This window comes from Salvelinus namaycush, chromosome 23 (genome assembly GCF_016432855.1).
Source record: "Salvelinus namaycush isolate Seneca chromosome 23, SaNama_1.0, whole genome shotgun sequence".
Lineage (NCBI taxonomy): Eukaryota > Metazoa > Chordata > Actinopteri > Salmoniformes > Salmonidae > Salvelinus > Salvelinus namaycush.
This window is the reverse complement of record NC_052329.1, coordinates 31,243,167-31,266,681: the sequence shown is the minus strand read 5'-3', so window position 1 is coordinate 31,266,681 and position 23,515 is coordinate 31,243,167. Positions and strand designations below refer to the sequence as shown.

Genomic DNA, 23,515 nt, shown 5'->3' with positions numbered 1-23,515 from the left:
CTGAGTTTTGGGGTTGTGCAGAATTTTGCCGGGCGGGAACTCCCGCCATTTTTTCAACCCAGGTGTTAACCTCTTGCATATTTCTATTAAGTTGTTACAACCCTTTACTATTATTGTAACAACTTCAACTTTCAAGGACGGAAACTGCGAGTCAAAAAAAAATCGCTCCATTAGAAGAGGCCTAGTCTTTGGAGAACGGAGTGTAGAGAGCGCTCCAGATCCCCTGACGGGAACCTCCGCTGTTGCCGCGAGTTCGAGAATCCTGTCAGCTCGCCTCTCCATCCTCCTTTAGGACTAGCTAGCATAAGTTTATCCGTATAGCCTACCCGAAGAGTCCATTATCAGTTCACACTTTTAAACAGCTGTTTTTGACTAGTTTGTCTTGATAAACAATGACACAACTACCGGCGAACAGAACAAGGATGCGATTTGACTGATAGCAAGAAGTGCTGTGTTATTGTTTTGCAGCGAGGATTTAGCCGAATAGCTAGCTAGCTTGCTACTCGTTGAATGCTCCTGGAATATTTTGGGATACTTGACTACATGCTAAGGCCATATTGTCATATTTTGCGTAGTTTTGTACTAGGAGTTTTATTTTTTAAGACGTCATCGCTGCCGTTTCGTACTCAGGATGGCACCACTGCTGGGCCGGAAACCCTACCCGCTGATTAAGCCGCTAGCCGAGCCGCCAGGCCCAGAGGAGGAGGTCTATATCATCGAACACACCAAGGAGGCCTTCAGGAACAAAGAGTATCCTTTCACAATATGGCAAAGCCGACTCAGTTCGCCAGCTAGCTGACTATCAAAGCACAACCATTATGCACACTATTGGGACTTCGCGTTTTGTCAGTGTTTTAACATGTTATTCACCTTCTGATGTTTATTAATAACTAAATACTGTAGCTATGTTGAATTTGTTATGCTTCTTTTGGGACTGTTGTCCCTGTCTTTGTCGTAATATGAGCACACAGTGTTATTTCGTAGCCAAAGTTGTGCTCTTTTTAAAACTAGCTAACTAGACAAACAGTAGTTAAGTTAACTACTACTACTTTTATTTGAGAATAGTACTATCCAGCTATCTACCGAGCTGATTTATGCCTAACTGGTTTGGGTAATTCGCAAGATTTGTTTAAGTTTGTTGTGGCGCGTTTGTTAGCATAGCTAGCTAACTTTACAGAGTAGACGGAAGAGCAAGCAGCTAACTACAGACAGAAAACGTCACAGATTACATCACGTCGGTTCTGACACTAGCTCATGATCAAATCGGTCTGATTTGACATGCAGATAAAATTGGCAAGTTTGACTTGTTGGAAATACACCGGTTGTTATGACATGTAAGAAAAAGCACACGTGTTTGTGCCATGAACCACTTTCCAATCAAGTGTAGCCGGTGCAGGCTGCCTGGCATGCCCGATTGATATTAAACATGTAACGTTATCGTTCAGGTTGCTCAACTGTGTAGTAACAATGCAGTTCAATGCATTGTTTTGAGGTCCCCTAGCCCTACTACCAATAGTTACAGAAGTATTTTGGTGCCCCGCGTGAGTTCGAGATAATGTATTGCTCCTGGAGGCTGCATAACTCACTAGGCCATCATCACCACTTTTTGTCTCTCTAGTCTAAAGGTACAGTACAATAACCTTATTTGATAAGAAGCAAATTGAGCCACCTGTAAGCAAACCCTAATACTACTATCCCAGTGTACAACATCATCAACCCAAAACTTTGTGCTCTGCATTTTGTCAGTAAGTGTAATATAATGGGTGAAGTTTGTACGGCTTAACATCTAGCTAGCCTATAGCCATTGGGGTTATAGATGCCAAAGTCATAATGATATCGGGACATGACTTAACACATTGCTTAGCCTCTACAGACAGGAATACTGTTAGATTTTGTTTCAGCTGGAGCACAGTGTTTCTGGGTATTACCCTGCACTTTGGCTCTGTTATGAAAGGATCCCGAATATATGCATAGTGTGGGACGTCCCTCACACTCAGACTTTTAATTATTGAGATCAATTGCTGCTAACTGGGTCAAGTGACTAAGCGGATGTTCCTATCATCTATCCTAGTACTCATACTATGATAATTTGAAGGGAATATATGTTGTTATCCTGATGAAATGGCTACAGAGAGTATGAGGCGCGCCTGCAGAGGTACGCCGAACGCATCTGGACATGCAAGAGTACCGGCAGCAACCAGCTCACACACAAGGAGGCCTGGGAGGAGGAGCAAGAAGTCACTGAACTGTGAGTAACAAGCACGTCTAGCTTGAGTGACATTACAACAGAAATACTCTGTCTCAAAATAAATATATATTGTCATTACATACAGAGGCTATTAAGATCTGTAGCACACACTGCTCACTGTCTCCCGTTGAAGGTCACATGATTCACAGCTGTGTTATTGGACCTTCCCCGTGCGACTCCTTCCTTTCTATTTGCAGGACGTATGGATTGAGTCATCCTTGAATCCAATGATGGGGAGAATGCCTTTATTTTATTTAATGAAAAGAGGGTGCAAAATAAGTGTGTGGCCTGGTCCAGAAACAACCCTTAGCACTTCACGCCCCCTAGGCACTTGTGTCCATCTGAAGGGATTGGATTAGGGAATGTTTTTAGACAAGGTCTAGGTTCTCTCGTTTGATAAGTTTCAGGACAGTGTGTCCAGGTTGGCTGCTGTGGCATTGAGTGCTGCACTGTGGGAGGGAGTGAAAGTTGAGTTCCGTGTGTACACGAATGACCTCAGCGCAGTGCCACAGCCAGGCTGTGCTCCACCAGCACCCTCGGCGCAAGCCAAGCAGGATCAGCAACCGTATTTAAAGATGTCTATTTATACTATGCAGGGAAGTCTGGGTTTGAATTTGCTTCCCCTGCTGGAGAAGTGGTTGTGCACACTGTGTACAGATAGGATAGGCATTGGTGGTCCCAGCATTCCGTTTCATTGAGGTGTTACCATTTGTATTCATTCCTCGGCTCGGACTGCTGCGTGCATGTTTATGAATTACGGAAAGCATTTGCAGGTGACTTGAACAGTGCAAATAGCAATAGCCATACAAAGCCACCATCTGTCAAAATTAATTGTGTGAATGTGCACCAATAAACCCAAATCAGTTAGCATAAGAACTCTGTTTATTGCTGCCATTTTCAATTGAGTGTTAGATAAATGTGATGTTTTACATGAGTGTTTTATCTCCAGGCTTCAGGAGGAATACCCACTATGGTTTGAGAAGCCCGTCCTGGAGATGGTTCATCACAACACGGTCTCCCTGGACAAGCTGGTGGACCAGGCCTGGGTGGAGATCCTCACCAAGTACGCCGTAGACGAAGAGTGTGACTTTCTGGTGAGGTTATTTATATTTTGGTTGAATGCTGTGAATGTTTGTTTTCATGTGGTGAGATAGTAGTCAATGAAGGTGGAAGAAATACTTTTAATGTAAAATATGTTGATACATAAAATAAAAAGCGCCCAATTTTACACTTTTTTTGCACGTAATTGATCTGAAAAACCTTTTACCCCCAATTCCTTTTGGGGTCTTTAGGTGGGGAAGGAAAAGAGTTTGCGGGTTAAGGTTGTGAAGATACATCCCCTTGAAGGGAACGCTGAGGGGGAGACGTCGGAGAAGAAGCTAGAGGGAGCCTGCGACTCTCCTTCCAGCGACAAGGAGAATGCCAGCCAGGAGAACCAGAAGAAGGAACAACAGCTGACCAGAGAGGAGATCCCCAGGGAGACCAGGGAAAGCAGGAGAGAGAGCCTCAGTGAGTACAACACGTTTGGGTCATGTTGTGCTAACAAATTATACTATTCGATTTTGGGTAACCTGCACCAAAATCCACAACATAGTAGGGGTGTAAATGTTTAAATGAAATTGGGAGCCTTAACGTTAAGACAAATCCCAAACAGCTTAAACAATGTCCCTACAACATTTTTATGACGGTGCACTTATCAAAAAACATATTTTTTTCTGTGTTATAGCCTTAACTAGACGATAGGCTATAAAGGCTTGGGGAACATTTTTTAAAGGTAGACTCAGCGATATGAAGTGAATGCAGAAAGGAAACAACATAGTTGGTCAACTTACGCAACAACTAAGAGCGTTGGCCGTACTTCTCTGCAAAGTACGGACCTTTTTTTTTTCTGGTGGTATCCAATTGGTAGTTAGTCGTGTCCCATCACTGCAACTCCTGTACGGACTCGGGAGAGGCGAAGGTCAAGAGCTGTGCGTCCTCCGAAACACGACCCAGCCAAGCCGCACTGCTTCTTGACACAATGCCCTCTTAACCCAGAAGCCAGCTGCACCAACGTGTCGGAGGAAACACCGTTCACCTGGAGACCGTGTCAGCGTACAGGTGCCCAGCCAGCCACAGGAGTCGATAGAGCGCGATGGGATAAGGAAATCTCGGCCTGCCAAACACTCTCCTAACCCAGACAACGCTGGGCAATTGAGCTGCCTCATGGGTCTCCCAGTCGCGGCCAGCTGTGACACAGTCTGGAATCAAACCCGGGTCTGTAGTGACGCCTCAAGCACTGTGATGCAGTGCCTTAGACCACTGCGCCACTCGGGAGGTCCCCTCAAATTGATTTTAACCAACAATTGGTCCTCTAAAAAATACGGCCCTCAGTTGAATTTCAAAATCCCGACGTGGCCCTCGAGCCAAAAAGTTTGCCCACCCCTGCATTAGGCCCTCCGTGGAATGAGTTTGACACCCATGATTTATTTATGTCACATCCCTACAACACAGCACATGGAGCTTTAAGACATGTGGGCTAGTTCAGAGACAGCTGTTTTCACATATTAAAGAGATTTGATGTCTATTGGACAAACCTGGATTATTCTTTTTTTATTCAAATGTACATGTAAAAATAGCATAGGATCCACACAGGCCTGATCTGTTGACATGTGTTAAAGTATACTGTGTGCTTTTTTGCCATTAGGTGATCGAGCACGGCGCTCCCCCAGGAAAACTCCCACCGCTATGAAGGAGGAGAAGAAGAGATGGGTGATGCCAAAGTTCCTGCCACACAAGTACGACGTGAAGCTGATCAGCGAGGACAAGGTTGGTGTCCTCTCCACAGTTTTAAAATGTCTATTGTTCACCTCCGACCATCAAGTGCACGTTTTATGTAACTGGGTCGTGTTCATTGGTTACAAAATGGAACAAAATGGATTTAAACAGACAGAGGCTGCCTGAACTTGTTGAATAAGAGACACACTTTTGTTTTTCGTTACCAAATTGATTTAAAACATTTTCCATTGCATACTCTAATGAACACAACACTGGCGTCTGTTATGTAATTTATATAAATGTTTAAACCCTACACCAACAGGTCATCAGTGATGTCCCAGTGGACAGTCTCTTCCGGACTGAGCGCCCTCCAACCAAGGAGATCATGCGCTACTTCATCCGCCACTATGCACTCCGGCTTGGGATGGGAGAGACGGCCCCCTGGGTGGTGGAGGATGAACTGGTGAAGAAGTTCAACCTGCCCAGCAAATTCAGCGACTTCCTCCTGGATCCACACAAGGTAAACCTGGATTTATATGGTGTTTTGTACTTTTTGTTTGTTTGTCCAACAACCTCCACATTATCTCCTGTTGATGTAGGAGCTCTGGATTATGTGATGAAGAATGAAAATGTAGATAGAATACAACAGTAAGACAAAACTGAAAAATATATTGCCTTTCAGAAAGTATTCATACCCCTTGAATTATTCCAAATTTTGTTCTTACAGCCTGAATTCAAAATAATAATACAAATCTCATCTGTCTACACACAATACCCCATAATGACAGTGAAAACATGTTTTTTCAAAATGTTGCTAATTTATTGAAAATGAAATACAGAAATGTATATCTCATTTAAATTACTATTCACACCCCTGAGTCAATACTTTGTAGAAGCACCTTTGGCAGCGATTACAGCTGTGAGTCTTTCTGGGTAAGTCTATAAAACTATTTCACACCTGGATTATGCAACATTTGCATTCTAATATAATATCTTCAAGCGCTGTCAAATTGGTTGTTGATCATTGCTATACAACTATTTCCAGGTCTTGCCATAGATTTTAAGTAGATTAAGTCAAAACTAACTCGGCCACTCAGGAACATTCCCTGTCTTCGTGGTAAGCAACTCCAGTATAGATTTGGCCTTAGGTGATTGTCCTCCTGAAAGGTGAATTCATCTCCCAGTGTCTGGTGGAAAGCAGACTGAACCAGATTTTCCTCTAGAATTTTGCTTGTGCTTAGGTCCATTCTGTCTTTTTTTTATTTTTTTTATTTAAAGCATACACAACATGATGCAGCCTCTACTATGCTTGAAAATATGGAGAGTGGTACTCAGTAATGTGTTGTTGGATTTGCTCTAAACAGAACACTTTGGATTCAGGAGAAAAAGTGGATTGCTTTGCCACATTTTTTGCTATATTACTTCAGTGCCTTGTTGCAAACAGGATGCATGTTTTGGAATATTTGTATTTTGTACAGGCTTCCTTTTCACTCTGTCAATTAGGTTAGTATTGTGGAGTAACTACAATGTTCTTGATCCATCCTCAGTTCTCTCCCATCACAGCCATTCAACTCTGTAACTGTTTTAAAGTCCCCATTTGTTTGGGTTTATGGTGAAATCCCTGACTGGTTTCCTTCCTCTTCGGCAACTGAGTTTGGAAAGATGCCTGTATCTTTGTAGTGACTGGACATATTGATACACCATCCAAAGTGTGATTTAATAACTTCACCATGCTCAAAGGGGTATTCATTGTCTGCTTTGTCTTTTACCCATCTACCAATAGGTGCCCTTCTTTGTGAGGATTTTGAAAAACTCCCTGGTCTTTGTGGTTTAATCTGTTTGAAATTCACTGCTCGACTGGGGGATCTTATAATTATCTGAATGTGTTGGGTACAGGGATGAGGTGGTCATTAAAAGATATCATCAACACCATTATTGCACACAGTGAGTCCATGCGAGTTACGTCAAGCGGTGTGAATACTTTCTGAAGGCATTGTATGTATGTTTTTATGTAACATTTTGTTTTTAATTATGTGACTAATAGTTTTTTTTGCCTTCTAGTTTTTCGCAGAGAATCCAGTCTCAACCAAGCGCAGGAGCCTGAGCTCAACGGAGGGCAAACCCAGTAAGAAGCTGAAGACCTCGAACACCCCGGGAGGAGTGAATTCAGGGAACGAGAAGAAAACTGATTCTCTTGGCATGCCCCTGAGCCCCACAATCTGGGGCCACATGCAGGTTTGTCAAATTTTATACATGCTGATGTAACCTGATTTGCAGATATTTTTAGCTGGCTTAGTGGTTTTATAAAGAATCTTAGTTCACGTGGAATATGACTGTTGGTAGATAAACACAGGGTTTGTTTTCCTTATTTGACCATTGAGAATTTAAATGTTCAATAGAATTAGCAGATTTAGTCTGTTGCATTGGATTGAATCAATAATGCATCCATTTATATTGTAGATGACAATGAATGGCTCGCCTCTGAAGGTAAAGAATTCTGGAACCCCCAAGAAAAGAGATGGTGGGGCCTCTGTCCTCTCCTCTCCAAAATCCAGCAAAAAACCCAGAGATAAGAAATCTGCTGCTGGCAAAAAGACCCCCGGCAAGAGTGGCCAGAAGATATCCTCCAAAAAGGATGAAAAAGGTGGAGGCGCCAAGAAGCCCAAGATGAAGCAGATGACCCTGTTGGACTTGGCCAAGAACCCTCTCTCCGCTGGAAGCCCCAAGAAGAGAGCCCGGAGCACTGGCCCAGGGACCCCCAAACTGGGCAAGCCCCTGCACCCTATGGCCCTGCACCTGCTGCGCTACTACAAGGAGCACAAGGGCAAGGAGGACAAGAGGAATGCCATGTCCTGTCTCATATCCAAGGCAGCCAAGGCCCTCTCGTCTGAGGACCGGGGCCGGCTGCCAGAGGAGCTCCAAGACCTGGTCCTGAAGCGCTGGGAGCTGCTGGAGCAGAAGAAGAAATGGGCGGCCATGAGTGAGGAGGAGAAGCAGGACGTGATGAGGAAGAGGCGTGAGGAGATCCGGGAGAAACTCCGGGAGAAGACCAAGGAGCGGCGGGAGAAGGAGCTGCAGGTGCGCCGTGAGCAGCAGCGCCGCTATGAGGACCTGGAGATTGAGGGCGGCAAGGCACTTCCTGTCTTCAAGCTGGTTGACATGCCAGAGGGCCTGCCCAACTCCCTGTTCGGAGACGTGGCCATGGTAGCGGACTTCCTCAACTGCTACGCGGGCCTGCTGATGCCCGATGACCAGTACCCGGTGACGGCAGTGGCCCTGATGGAGGCTCTGGCTGGGGAGGAAGCAGGTTTCCTATACCTGAACCGTGTGCTGGTGGTGCTGCTGCAGACCCTGCTGCAGGATGAGCTAGCTGAGGGCTACAGCGAGCTCGACATGCCCCTGTCGGAGATCCCCCTCACTCTCCACTCTGTCTCGGAGCTTGTGCGCCTGTGCCTGCGACCGTGTGACGCCCACGGTGATGACTCTGGCCAGGGCTCTGGGGGGGATGACTGGGGGCCCCTAGGGGGATTCGACCAGGTGGTAAGCGGTGAGTTCCTCGAGCAGCTGGAGGCGGTGGAGGTGTTTGAGCTGACGTCGACGGAGAAGGCCAGCTTGCTGGTAGCACTGTGTCACCGCATCCTAATGACCTACTCGGTGGAGGACCACGTGGACTCCGTGCAGCAGCGCTCGGCCGAGCTGTGGAAGGAGAGGTTGGCCTCACTCAAGGAGGTCAACGACCGCAAGCGGGCTGAGAAGCAGCGGCGTAAGGAACAAGCCGAGGTCAAAGGCGAGGAGGCTGCCAGTAGCGACACCCCATCAGCCACCGCCGGCGACACGCCATCAGCCACCGCCAAGGTGGAGAAAAAGAAAGAGGGTAGCGCTAAGAAAGAGGTGAAGAAGGTGAAAGTAGAGCCGGTGGCCACGGAGCCGGTGGCCACGGAGTCGGAAGACATGATCAGTACGGTGAAGAGTAGGAGACTGATGTCCATCCAGGCCAAGAAGGAAAAGGAGGAGCAGGACAAACAGAACAAGGGTAAGGACAGCTGGGAGTTTTGTAGGTCATTAGACTGGGCCATTTTTCCTGTTCAGGTCACGTGGTAAGGGAATACTCCTATCACTAGTTATAGAAAAATATGAAACATGTAAACAGCAAACATATCGTCCCCCATGAATGATGCAGCGCTTCCCATGAGCCAATCAGTGTAATTTTGTAAATGCCAGATCGCTATGGCAAGACGCATCATTCTCTCACGTTTAGTCAAAATCGGGCCGTTGGTGTTTGAGATCTCGTGGGTTAGCTAGACTCCTATCCCTGAGCATGTGTGCCAAATATCATCACTCGGAGTCAAACAGTTTAAGAGAGCTAAACGTGTCTCTTATATCGCCAACATGTGGTCGATATGAATGTTCTTGCATATGTTATGTCTTGACAGTGTTTGGAACATGTGTACCAAATATTGTTACAATATGAATGTCCTTTGACTGATTTATATGCATTTGTATCAGACAACATGAACGTTTATTGCTCATTAGTCTTGAAAATACTGCGGAGAGACCTTTGTCCATAGATGCCACATCAAGTTTCGTGTAGATCAGTTGGTGCCAGAAAAATAGCGTTGAAGTGTTTTTTGCAAATTCAAGATGGCGGAATTTCCATCATGACAGATCTTATGAGTGCCTGAGGCAATTATGTTCCTTGTGTAAGTCAAACAGGGTGAGGGGCTTGACCTTTCAACGTTATCATTTTCAATCTCTTGTTACAGCGCCAACATCTGACCAATCAGTGTAATTTTGTAAATGCCAGATCTCTATGGTAAGACTCATCATTCACACAAGTTTCATCAAAATGGGGCGAATATGGTCTGACGTCGCGTCTAACTAACGTACTAACAGACGGAGACAGATCCAAAGTCCTCCCCGATTTTTGTCATGGAGGACAATTAGAAAAGATGAGATGACTATGGTTGAATTTGAGCCAAACAATGCTGAGTCCGTGGTTGCATAGGTGATTTATGCAATGGGAATGCTCTGTTACGTGCCTATTTAAAACAAAACTTATTTTTTTTGTCACCGGCTCAAATAATGCCGTTTCTCTCCTCAGAGCGCATGGAGAAGGAGGCGGAGGAGGAACGTGTCCGCAAGCAGAAGGCTGCAGCAGAGAGGGCCTTCCAGGACGGCATCGCCAAAGCCAAACGGGTGCTGAGGAGAATCCCACTGGGAACTGATCGAAACCATAACAGGTCAGCACGCACACTTCAACTTCAAAACCTGAACAACAGGTTCAGGTGTTTCATTTACAGTGTACTCTTGATACATGCACATCACTTATATGGTTTAGTGCATGCATCCTCAACGGTCCCAAGACATTGGATATATTAGAAATCAACAACTATGTCAAATGTAAACTAATTTAATGTCACTGTTGGTTTATATTACCTTCGGTAGTGACATTCCAGCTCTTTGTGTCTGTGTTAGGTACTGGCTGTTTTCTGATGTGGTGCCTGGCCTGTACATAGAGAAGGGCTGGGTGCACGAGAGCATTGACTATAGCTACACCCTCACCCTGGAAGAGCCTACAGCCGAGCCTGAAGACGAGGAGGCCACCAAAGAGGAGACTAACGGTGAGTTATTACACTGTCATCACATATGAGAGTCTGCAAACCATAAGCTGTACTATGTTTAGTGCCTCATGTCCCAGTAGCCTCTGTGTCAATACCACATTACACATACTTTTGTTACATGCACATATAGAGACGCCGCTAACGGTTGGTCATGGATATTTGTCAATGTGTATGAACCCTGACGTTAAGAGGCCTACGTACCTGATTTGATTTTCTTTCCCCAAATTTCCAAAGTGGAGGAAAATCAATCCTGACGGAGTTTATGGGCCCTTGGGGCAAATTTGTCAAGCATGTAAAAGACGCCTACATACAAAGTGTAGTCTCTACTTATAACAGTGCCACCTATAGGCCAATCAGTGGCATTCTTTTTGACTAAATTACTCGTGGTCCTGTAGTTTGTGTGCTTAGAAACGTTACCAATCTATGCTTTGAGTTATTTGACCATGTCCCCAAAAATGATTTGAATTCAGAGAATAACAATGTTTCACAGCTTTGCTGTGAACCCCTAAATATAATTGAGTCATATTATTAGTTGTAGTAGATGGTCTTGTAGTAGTTGCAGTGTTAAACCTGGGTCATATACATTAGGGCACACTGTAGAAAAACTAGAAAAATAAGCTATTCCTATTGGTCAAGTTTGGTTTTGTGCCTACTGAACACGACCCTATTCTGTTGCTGGTCCTGCAGATGTTGAGGACTGTGGCAGTCTAGATGGTGCTCTGAGCGAGGGAGCCCACCAGGGGGCGCCAGCCGCCGTCTGCATAGAGACCACCACTCCCAACCAGGGACAGAACCTCTGGTAAGAAACTCACTGGCAGAGATGGTCGTTGGTTGACTTGATAACTAAAAAGATTTTTGTCTTTCAATAACAATGTTGAGACGGTACTTACACCAGAGAGCAGATGATTATATTTGTTCTAGGACATACTATGTGATTACACCTAGCTTGTGTTGTGTTGAAGGTTTGTGTGTGATGCTCCACGGGACCTCGATGACCTGGTGGAGAGCCTCCATGCACAGGGTGTGAGAGAAAGCGAGCTGAAGACCAAGCTGCAAGTCAGGTGAGGAGACATGAGTGTTACATTCTACATTCCCTCCACCAATTCACTCACCAATGACTGCTTTGTGAGCGACTCCACACTTTACATTTCTTTGCAAATAGCCCAGGGTTTTTCCTGGTTAGGTCACATGGTACAGGTATATGTGCGTGAGTTAGTGTGACTGACTGACTGGGTGTTGTATGCTGACAGGTACCAGGACATCCTCCACTCTATCAACCTAACCCGCAAGGGGAACCCGGGGCTGAGGAGCTGCGACGGCCACCAGGAGCTGCTCAAATACATGCGCAGCGACGTCATCGAGGTGGCCTCGCGCCTCCAGAAGGGAGGCCTGGGCTACATGGACGACAGCATGGATGAGTTTGAGAAGAAGGTAACTATTTATTCATACAATCAATTGACATGTTTGGAATCAGTACTTTATCCTGATCACTTATCTGGTCAGGAAACACTAATGGCCATACACATTATTTTGTTCACCCAACTTTTCAAGATCTTCCTCAATGCCTGTTTACCTGTATTTGACTTTGTGCCTCGCACATTCAGCAAATATGACCTCTGAACTTTACCATTCCCCTCTGACCTCTTTCTCTTTGTGTGTGTTCAGGTGCGTGACCTGGAGAACCTGAAGGACTTTGGGGAGTGTGTCATCACTCTCCAGGCTTGTGTCATCAAGAAGTTCCTTCAGGGCTTCATGGCCCCCAAGCAGAAGAAGAAGAAGAAGCAGGAAGGGGAGGAGAGCAGGAAGACTGAGGAGGTGGATGAGGAGAAGAAGCTGGCAGAGGAGGCCAGGGTGAGTAATACCTATTTTAGACAGAACATGGTATGTTACCTGTCATTAAAAACAAGGCAACCCCCTTTCAAACAGCCTCTTATTTACTATTTTCTTGCAAGTATAACCCCTTTTATACATATCAGTGCGTAACTGGCAATTTGTATGGCGGGGGGGGGGGGGGGGGGGGGGGGGTTAAACCATGGGGCCTGTTTGCAATTCATATTATGAAGGTATTAAACAATATTGTTATTGAATTTACCCACGTAAAACAGATTTTTTCTCACAGACCCATGTGGTTGCAGGGTCTGAAAATACAGGTTTCATGACTAGGTCTCGAGGTGGGTTGTAATGTAGCATGTTTTTATTTTATTTTTACCCCTTACCTCTTTCAGGTATAAGTAAAATATGGTATAAAGAGGATGGTATGGTAAAGTGTGATCTGTATATAAAAGGGGTATTCCTAACGACTAATCCAAAATCCGATGTTTCTTCATCCTGCTAATGGTTAAGGATAGGATTGAAGCCAGGGTAATCTGTTCCTTGATCTGGTTTTAAAGGGCTGCTTCTACCCCCAAGCTGTATTTGAGCTTAAGGAGGACTGTCTTTTCAAATCAAATAAATGTTTATTTAAAGTTCATTTTAAACAATTTGTTCTGTGAAAATCGATACAATAAAAGAGATGAAATAAATAAAGTCAATAATAGTCATTTGTCTGCTGTGCAGGTGGCGACGGCAGTAGAAAAGTGGAAGACGGCGATCCGCGAGGCTCAGACCTTTTCCCGAATGCACGTGCTGCTGGGCATGCTGGACGCCTGCATCAAGTGGGACATGTCGGCGGAGAACGCCCGTTGCAAGGTGTGCCGCAGGAGAGGTGGGTGATCCTCAGTGTCCTGGAGCGGTCTGAAAACTGAAGGGGGAATTTTAAATGGTGTCAATGGAAAAACGGCATTCTAATTAGTAAGAAACAATTGAAGATAGTATCTGAAGAAAGAAAAATATGAAGTATGTAGTGCTTTCATTAGGTGGCGGTAGAGCACCGTGCACCAACGTCTCATTAAGAACACTTTTCACAGTATTGAGTCATCTACACCCAGGTTTCCCAAACACGGTCCTGGGGTCCCCCTTGATGCAAGTTTTGGTTTTTGTCCTAACACTACACAACTGATTCAAATAATCTAAGCTTGATGAGGAGTTGGTTATTTGAATCAGCTGTGTAGTGTTAGGGCAAAAACCTAAACAGGCACCCAGGGTGGGCCCAGGGACAGAGGTTGGGAACCCCTGGTCTACACTACAGCATTTGACTGTCATTTCCTGCCTGTTGGAGATGATCTGCCTGAGCAAAGTCCTGTGAAGACTTGCATCCAAACAACGACCCACTAAAGCAGGGGTGTCAAACAAGGCCCACAAGCCCATTTCAATCCGGACTGCGAGGTGGTTTGAGTAAAAAATGAATAAACATTTCAGGGGAAATACAATCGACATTGAAATTACTAGAATTAAATGGAGACTGTAGAAATAATGACCTGGGCCTCACGTGTAGTGATCTAAGACACTGCATCGCAGTGCTAGCTGTGGCGCTAGAGGTTCTGGGTTCGAGTCCAGGCTCTGTCGCAGCTGGGCCGTGACTGGGAGACCCATGGGGCGGCGCACAATTGTTCCAGCGTTTTCCGGGTTAGGGGAGGGTTTGGCCGGCAGGGATATCCTTGTCCCACTGCGTTGACGCGGTCGCCAGGTGTACGGTGTTTCCTCCGACACGTTGGTGCGTCTGGCTTCCGAGTTAAGTGGGTATTGTGTCAAGAAGCAGTGCGGCTTGGCTGGGTTGTGTTTCGGAGGACTTACGGCTCTCGACCTTCACCTCTCCGAGTCCGTACAAGAGTTGCAGTGATGAGAGGAGACTAACTACCAATTTGATACCACAAAAAAGGGGTTAAAATAATGACCTAGATTTAGTCTCTTTTAAAAATATATATATATACAGTGGGGCAAAAAAGTATTTAGTCAGCCACCAATTGTGCAAGTTCTCCCACTTAAAAAGATGAGAGGCCTGTCATTTTCATCATAGGTACACTTCAACTATGACAGACAAAATGAGGAAAAAAATTCCAGAAAATCACATTGTATGATTTTTAATGAATTTATTTGCAAATTATGGTGGAAAATAAGTATTTTTTTGTATATATTTTTGTCACATACATCCGATAGCTACAGTGAAATGTGTTTTACTCTGAAGCTTGCTACAGTCATCGAAATGTAAGTTAGACAGTCGGGTAGCATAGAAAAATCCAAAAGCGATGTATATAGGACAATATTTTTCACATTTTGGCCTTGGAGTCAGACCTCGAACAGGCAGAAAGACATGATTAACTAATATATGGAGTCTTTGAATGACGGAAGAGAAGTTATCAGCTAAGTGTTGAGCTTTGCTTTAGTTCATATATTACCTTTATTTAACCAGTTATCTTATTGGAACACATTCTCTCTTCCAATAACAACCTGTACTCTCTCCAGGGAGAGGGCTGATACCTCCTGTCCTTGTTCTGTGGGACATAGTTAGCTCCAGTCCCAGGCAGGGCAGGGGGATGAGCCCAGAGCAGGGACAGGGTAGTGTCACTACAGGTGAACTAGCAGTAGGATACTACAATATAAGGCCCTGTAAGTATTGATGTAATATAAGTACCAATTACTGTAAGTAGAAGTACAATACTCAAGGCCCTGTATAAAAATACACTACTCCCTCCTATCCATGTTGCTGATTTGACATTAGCAGAGTTGGTGTAGTGGAAACCTACCCAGTGATTTCAGGCTAGCCATGACTTGTAGCCTTATCTTGAGATGCAAATATTTGGAAATGAGACTGATTTAAAATAGGTTATAAATTATTATGATGAATGCTTGTTTTGATAGAGCTAATGGGTGAGCTAATGAGTGAAACAAAAGTCACTCTGGGCCCCTTCTCCCTGTGGGTTTGACCACCTGTCTCATTGCAAGCTGAGCCCTAGCCAAGTGACCCTGAATGTCTCAGGGCATCTTCTTGGTCCAATCCCATATCATCCCCTACTCCCTAGCCCTTTTTGTGTACCACTCAGATTTTCTTTGTCACACCTGTCCTTGTCAAAATAGTTCCTCCACCTCTAACCAGTAACCACCTCTGGTCCTAACTTGTAGGTGTGAGTCCTGGGCTATGAGGGATGCAGCGTGGGTATTTTTTGGTTTGCTCAGTTGGCGCTTTTGCACACGCATTCCGTACAGAGGCTTCTCCTTATTTCATATGAATAACTTTAGCTGGTCTTAGTGACTTTATGTATACACATTTCATTGTCTTGAGTTAATGACTCTTTACTGAGTCTGTTTGTGATGATAATCTCCATCTTGTCTTCAGGTGAGGATGACAAGCTCATCCTGTGTGACGAGTGCAACAAGGCCTTCCACCTGTTCTGTCTGCGCCCCGCCCTCTACCGCATCCCCCAGGGGGAGTGGCTGTGCCCCGCCTGCCAGCCTGCCGTACAAAGACGCTGCTCCCGTGGAAGGTAGGGGGTCACACAATAATACACATCACTTCACTGGAGGATTAAAGACTTAGCTGTCTAAACTTTCTTGTTCCTCGCCATACACGACAAGCAAGCCGTTTCAATCTGAAGATGGTACTGTACAGGCCACTTGGAAAATACTTGTTTTATTATTTTGACTCCACTGATGAGCCCCCCCCAAAATCATACAATTCTGTTTCTAGTTTCAGATGTTCTTCCAAACCTACAGCGTGTAAAGAAAGAAGCCGGTTGTACTGGTTGGGTGGTTGTTGGGTACCAATTGGATGAATTCTCTTTAACATAGAATGCTGGTGGCTACTTGTTGTTCCAGAAACTACAATGAGGACACTGAGGAAGAGGAGGATGAAGAGGAAGAAGAGGAGTCTAAATCGGAGGACTCTGATGAAGATGACGAGGAGGATGCTGATTACAAGGCCGTGGGCCACAGCTGTGAGTATTATTGACCCTTGTGAGGAGCCTTATCATAACCCAATGTAACAGTACTAACGAGAGCAGGGTGGCCAACATGTGCAGGGGTTTTTCCCAACCTAGCTACAGTGCCTATCATAAGTATTCACCCCCTTGGTAATAAAAAATAAATAAAATTGTATTATTACATTTTAGTGGGAGTCTTGCTTTAAAACTGACTTGGCCACTAAAGAACATTCTGTCTTCTTGGTAAGAAACTCTGGTGTAGATTTGGCTTTGTTATAGGTTATTGTCCTGCTGAAAGGTGAATTTCTCTCCCAGTGTCTGGTGTAAAGCAGACTGAAGAAGGTTTTCCTCTAGGATTTTGCCTGGTCTTAGCTCCATCCCATTTATTTTTATCTGGAAAAACTCCCCAGTCTTTGCAGATGTCAAGTATACCCATACCATGTTGCAGCCACCACCATGCTTGACAATAAGGAGGCAGTTACTCAGTGACGTGTTTGATTTGTCCCAAACACGAGGCTTTTCATTTAGGCCAAACAGTGTATTCCTTTGCTGTGATAAAAGGATGCATTTGTATTATGTATATTTGTGTTCTTCTTTTCACTCTGTCATGTAGGTCATTATTGTGGAGTCACTACAATGTTGTTGTTCCATCTTCAGTTTTCTCCCATCACCTACTGCCTCATGGTGACATGCCTGAGCAGTTTCCTTCTTGTCCTTCAGTTCAGAAGGATGACTATATCTTTGTGTCTGGGTGGTTTAATACATCATCCACAGCATAATTATTAACTTGACCATGCTTAAAGAGATATTCAATGTCTGATTTGTTATTGTTACCCATTTACTTACCAATAACTGCCCATCTTTGACACTTCTGAAAAACTCCCTGGTCTTTGTAGTTGAATCTGTGCTTGAAATTCAATACTTGATTCACACTCCTTGACTTCGTCCACATTTTGTTGTAACAGCCTGAATTTAAAATGGATAAAATTTAGATTTGTCAGTGGCCTACACACAATACCCTATGTCAGTGGAATGATGTTTTTAGAAATTTTTACAAATGAAAAGCTGAAATGACTCGTGTCAATATGTATTCATCCCTTTTGTTATGGCAAGCCTAAATAAGTTCAGGAGTAAAAATGTGGTTAAGTTGCTTGGACTCACTCTGTGTGCAATAAGTGTTTAACATGATTTTTGAATGAGTACCTTAATTTCCGTACCCCACACATACAATTATCTGTAAGGTCTCACAGTCGAGCAGTGAATTTCAACCACAAAGAACAGGTAGATTTTCCAATGCCTCGCAAAGAAGGGGACCTATTGGTAGGTGGGTAAAAACAAAAGTAGACATTTAATATCTTTTTGAGCGTAGTGAAGTTAGTAATTACACTTTGGATGTTGTATCAATACACACAATTACCACAAAGATACAGGTGTCCTTACTAACTCAGTTGCCGGAGAGGAAGGAATCTGCTCATGCCAATCAATGGTGACTTTAAAAGGCTTTAAAATGGCTGTGAGAGGAGAGAACTGAGGATGGATCAACATTGTAGTTACTCAACAATACTAACCTAATTGAGAGGGAAAATAAAAATTATTCCAAAAAATGCATCCTTTTGCAACAAGACACTAAAGTAATACTGCAAAAAATGTCAAAGCAATTAACTTTTTGTCCTGAATACAATGTGTTATGTTTGTGGCAAATACAACACATTACTGAGTACCACTTCATATTTTTAAGCATATTGGTGGCTGCATCATGTTATGGGTATGCTTTTAATCGTTTTTCAGGATAAAAAATAAATGGAATAGAGCTTCCACAATGTGGAATTAGTCAAGTGGTATGAATACTTTCTGAAGGCACTGTATGTATGGGGTAGGGATAGAGGAAGGGGTGGTCATTCAGTAATCCTGTCAACCTCTATTATTTCAAACAGTGAGCCCATAACTTTTATTTGTTAAGCCACATTTTACTCCTGAATTATTTTGGGCTTGCCTAAACAAAGGGGTTTATTGTTTTCATTATTTAATTTGTATTCGTTTGTGGAATTATTTTCACTTTGACATTACGGAGTATTTTATGTAGATCAATGACAAATTCACAATTAAATCTATTTCAATCCCTCCTTGTAACTCAACAAAATGTGAAAAAATCCAAGGCAGGGTGAATACTTCGCTATGACACCCACTGTATATTTATTGAATTGGGTGTAAGTGCAGAGTTGACACAGAAGCCCATACATTCTGAAGTGAAAAACTTTTGACTAGGGGTCTAAGACTGAGTGGGAAGGGCCTGTTGTGGAGCAGTGGTTTTACATAAATACCAGGGCCCAGATTGTCTACTATCCTGACCAGCAGACCAGGGAAAACTCTGAACAGCTCGAACAATGGACACGTTTCCATTTCACGTGTGCAGAGAGAGATGGGAATGACAGGAATGTGGTGCAGTATTCTGAGCCCATTCTCTCCCCTCTTGATTGTCTGAGTGTTGTCGTCGTCCCCTACCCCCTTTTGATCTGGCGGGCTTTTCACCCCCGGCTTGGCTTGACAGTATGTGGCAGAGTGATCCTCTGAGTTTAGGCATGCACGTAAGGTAACCACACACAACTGGGTTTGGAAGACGGGTGGTTATAGTGCTGCAATAACATTGCGAACCAAACAGAGGATACGGCCTTGTGCATTTTGAGGTCTCTTGACTAGGCACAGCTCCCTCCCTCTAAGTTGGGCTCGTTGATGAGCCTATTAGACCAGAGGAGATCTGTTTTTAGGATGTCTGTTGAAAGATTTATTTTTTAAAATCTGAATTTGTTTGACCATTTAACTTGTGATTTATATCTTGATCCCTATTCTCACAGTTCATACAGGTACAACAAATGTGGCTGACTGAATTTTTTTCCTGCTGGTGTGTGTATTTAACTAGACTCTTCTTCCCAGTGAGATCAAGGAAGAAGACCAAGTACTCTAAAGCATCGAAGGCATCCAGTAAGGGTGGATCTAAGAAGCACTCTCCCCCCAGTAAACCCAGGAAACAGAGGGCTGCCCAAAGCAGCCCTGCAGACCTCGATGAGCTGGTGAGAACACACCCTATGGCTCATGGTTATGAAGACTTTGGTCTGGTGACTCCGACACACTGGTGCAAGCCAGCTTCTATGCAGATAATTTGACCCCTTCCCAACACTATGGTGTGTTTGGTTTGCTGCAGGTGCATCAGAGCTCAAAGACAGGTGTGCGTCGGCAGACCCTGGAGCTGGAGAGGTGCGAGGAGATCCTGCAGAAACTGGTCAAATTCCGTTACAGCTGGCCGTTCAGGTGAGACTGATGCACTACTAGTCTGTTAGACTGGCATGCAGTGAAACATTTGTGAAGCTGGGAAATGCCTCCTGAAAGTGTTTAAACTATGGCTTGACTGGTACAACTAACTTTGGACTTATACTCCTATCTCAATGTAACAACATACATTAACTATATAGATATCAGACAGTTGATTTTAGGTTTTCAATGTAGGTGTCCATGTGAATTCCATGGCAATGGTAACAAACTAACTAGATCTGAGATGGTAGACCTGACCCCTAACCTCCCCGTCCTCTCTCCAGAGAGCCGGTGTCAGTAGAGGAGGCGGAGGACTACTTTGACATCATCTCCAGCCCCATGGACTTCCAGACTATGCAGGCCAAGTTCAGCGAGGGCCAGTATCGGCACGCCCAGGACTTCCTGGAGGACGTCAAGCTGGTGTTCTCCAACGCCGAGGAGTACAACCAGCCGGGCAGCTCGGTGCTCTCCTGCATGGCCAAGACGGAGCAGAGCTTCACCGAGCTGCTCCACAAGCTGCTGCCCGGCCTCAGCTACCTGCGCCGCCGCCAGCGCAAGAGAGTCAGTCGGACCCCCCAGGTCTCAGAGGATGAGGAAGAGGAGACGCCGAAGGTTCGGAAGATGCCGAATGGGAAAGGCAAGGTGGGTCGGCCCAGGAAAGCAGTGGTGGAGCAAAGGAGGAGAGAGGAGGAGGAGAGCGAGGAAGAGCGAAGCGCGAAGAGGAAGAACAAGCGGGCAGCAGCCTCTTCCTGCCGGAGGGACTACCGGGAGCAGGAGAGCGATGGCGAGGAGTGCGACAACCGGAGAACTCTGCAGCGGGGGGCTGATTGCAGGGTTAGTGACGAGAACAGGGGCGGCCACCAACATTCCAAGCGGCAAAAACGCTCATAATGAAGTCCAGGGTGCTTTTTCTGTTTTGTCTTTTGAAATTTCTGCCCCTAAATGAAGCAGAACCCACCTCCCAATTCTGAGGAAATGGGGCTCAACTTCTCAGATTGAGTTTTTTGTGATTTTGGTTTTGTTAATATTTTTTAGTAAAAAAAGAAACTGATTTATATTTGTAATGCGATTTAATATTTGACATTTTTCAAACCGAGAAATTTACATTTAAGAAGAGAGGATTTGTCAGAGCTTAGAGACCCCCCCCCCCCCCCCCCCCCCAAATCCTCCCAGGTTTAAAGTTGCGTCTTGGGCTGTGATAGATGGGCTGGTAACCGTTGTCCAGGATAGAACTAATCGATGTACAGTCATCATTCTCTGGTTTTGCATTTTTTGACGTGACTTAACACTGGCCTTTGGGCAACCCAGCCGTGTGAGGCCACCAAAGTCCTTGGCGTATACGTCTAAATTATTTCTTCAGACCGCACACACACTGCCTAGCCATCACTCTGCCTAAGCATTGAACCAGATTATCCAGGTTTTTACATATGCAATTCATTTTCCAGTGTTATTGACAATGAAAAGACCTATTGCAAAAACAACAGTACGCTTTAGTCCCCTCATTCTCCAGATGGCTCTGTTCTGGATACAGAAACACATGTTTATCTGCAGTCTCTCATTCCTGGTCCACCGCGGTACCCAACCTTTCACCTCCGTAATGTCCTCAGGTTGAGTAGTTGATTCTCCTTCAACTCAGCCCTGTAGTTCTCTCCCTGTAAAACTATGCCTGCCTTTATTTTCACATGTCTACTGTCTCATTGAACATTATAGGCTTTTATGATTTGAAACCAGTGTTTAAACCACATACAAGGATAACCATGGTCTAAATGCATGGAAACGTGCTTGTTGATTTTAAATGTGATTTTCACGTTCAGTGTTTGTTTTGTTGCACATCTGGCAGAATTTGATTCGAAGGCAGTGTATGAGAAATACTTGTGAGCTGTAACCACTTCCTCCTTCACAAAGATTTGTCAGCGGTCATCTTTATGCCATGCCACCCATACGCGGTCTGGTTAGGGTCTAGTCCGGGGTAGGCGATCTGTGTGTGGAGGAGGGTTCGTGAACCATTGGTCGTGTTGTTAGGTTCACATTCTTCAGCAGCAGGTTATTGCCTATGCTTCAAATTCCTTTGTCTGTTTCCATTCATTAGCACCAGGTGGCACTATACTCCTGCATGTTTAACCAGCATAGTGCAAGCCATGGTCTCATGAGAACCTCTTGTCTTGTTCGTATCCCTTTCCTAAACAACCTCATGCACATTCTACTATCACTAGAGTGTGTACCATACTGACACCTTGGAAAGTGGCTAAGATCCTTATAGTAATTCTCAGAAGGGGTGTTGGGGTATCTATGTACAGGTTGCAGGTTAGGTAGTGATCTACAATGCAGATTTCTTGACTGCCCTGTTCTGTATATGCAGTTATGTGCTGTTCTATGCAGTACGTTGTGTTGGAAAACCTAGTCATTGAATCCTCAATCCTACGATCTGATTTAATTTTGGTTCTTATAATTTGGGTAGTTTTTAAAAAGCGCTTTGAGGATTTTGTTTGTACTTCTCAACTACTGTATCTGAGATGATTGGGATTTCATTGTTGGCTGTTCAATTACATTGAATATATAGATGTAAGTGCAAATCTAAATGACTGCAAAAGTGACTGCCCTCAGTAGAATACCCGTCTGTTGTAAATGCTTTCTTTCTGGAGGAACTAAAGTATTTTACACCTCTTTTTTTTTAATATATATTAATAGTCTCAGCTGAGGTCGGGATTGGTTGGACAGGTGTGGGGCTCACATGTAAAGAATTCCCAATAAAGGATATGGGAGTTTAGATCTCCCCCCCTTTTTTTCTCTTTTTGTTGTTTTGAGGTAAATATTATTCCCCCAGCCATCACTGCCAATGGTACACCTTCTGATCCATCATTGCCTGTGGGGAGGAGTTAGCCAGGCTGACGTATGTTTTCTTTACTTTTTAATAAAACATCATACAATGGTATCGCTTTTCTAGTGTCTTGCTTATTTCTGTCTTTATACTTTGGTTGGTTTACCTTCCTTGGTTGAATGCACTGATTCTAAGTTGTCTGCTTAATGACTGAAATGTAAATGTTGATAAAGGTCCTATGCATTGTGAAAGATGGTTACAACCCAGTACATCTATGCTTAGTTTGAAGATAACTTGCCGAATTAAAACTGCTTTTAGTCATCTGAGGGGGGACAAGACTTTCCCTAAAACACTGTCCTATTAAGGCAGCTTTTGTGGAGTCAAGTGAAACTCTTGTTTGTAGGGTTTCGTTGCCTCGTCAGGACGGCTGGAACACTGATGTGGGGCTTCATCAGTCTGTCTGCGGTCGGGCTCTCTGGTCCGGTCTCACTAGGCTTGCACTCTCTCACCCAGAGAAGCATGTCATTCTTTTAATTACAGACACTTGTGTTGTTCTTGGACCTCTCCGGAGGCACCAGGTAATTATCCCTAGTCACTTGTGAGGCACACAGGCTCCAGACTTTCCACTGCTGCAGAGAGGGGGATGGTGTGCAGAGAGGGGTGGTGGTGGGAGAGGGGGATGGTGGGGAGAGGGCCTGTGGAGGGAGGAGTGGGGATGGTGTGCAGAGGGCCTGGGGTGGGAAGAGGGCCTGTAGCACAGAGGGGGGATGGTGAGGATAGGGGGGGTGGTAGTGAACCTGGGGGGGGTTGTGGGAGAGAGGGCCTGTGGTGGGAGGGGGGATTGTGGGTAGAGGGCCTGTGGCAGAGAGTGGGGATGGTGGGCAGAGGGGGTGGGAGAGAGCCTGTGGCAGAGAGTGGGGATGGTGAGGAGAGGGGGTGGGAGAGAGCCTGTGGCGAAGAGGGGGAATGG

General features: G+C 44.7%; 1 protein-coding gene across 3 annotated transcripts; it reads left to right on the top strand.

The window, feature by feature from the left end:
- LOC120018291 (tyrosine-protein kinase BAZ1B-like) lies at positions 1 to 22,659 on the top strand. Of its 3 annotated transcripts, XM_038961415.1 has the most exons (21): positions 1 to 62; positions 631 to 750; positions 2,132 to 2,248; positions 3,198 to 3,342; positions 3,541 to 3,757; positions 4,935 to 5,056; positions 5,328 to 5,525; positions 7,067 to 7,240; positions 7,466 to 9,038; positions 10,107 to 10,245; positions 10,481 to 10,626; positions 11,314 to 11,425; positions 11,589 to 11,687; positions 11,877 to 12,057; positions 12,292 to 12,477; positions 13,183 to 13,330; positions 15,839 to 15,986; positions 16,318 to 16,436; positions 19,353 to 19,489; positions 19,621 to 19,727; positions 20,012 to 22,659. In XM_038961415.1, the coding sequence occupies exons 2-21, from the start codon at positions 632 to 634 to the stop codon at positions 20,616 to 20,618; spliced, it is 4,794 nt and encodes a 1,597-aa protein (XP_038817343.1). In that variant the 5' UTR covers positions 1 to 62; position 631; the 3' UTR covers positions 20,619 to 22,659. The 3 variants fall into 3 exon arrangements, with proteins under 3 accessions (XP_038817343.1, XP_038817344.1, XP_038817342.1); XM_038961414.1 differs by having other exon boundaries at positions 3 to 750; XM_038961416.1 differs by lacking the exons at positions 16,318 to 16,436; positions 19,353 to 19,489; positions 19,621 to 19,727; positions 20,012 to 22,659 and adding an exon at positions 16,190 to 16,310 and having other exon boundaries at positions 1 to 750.
- Positions 22,660 to 23,515: the final 856 nt, after the last annotated feature.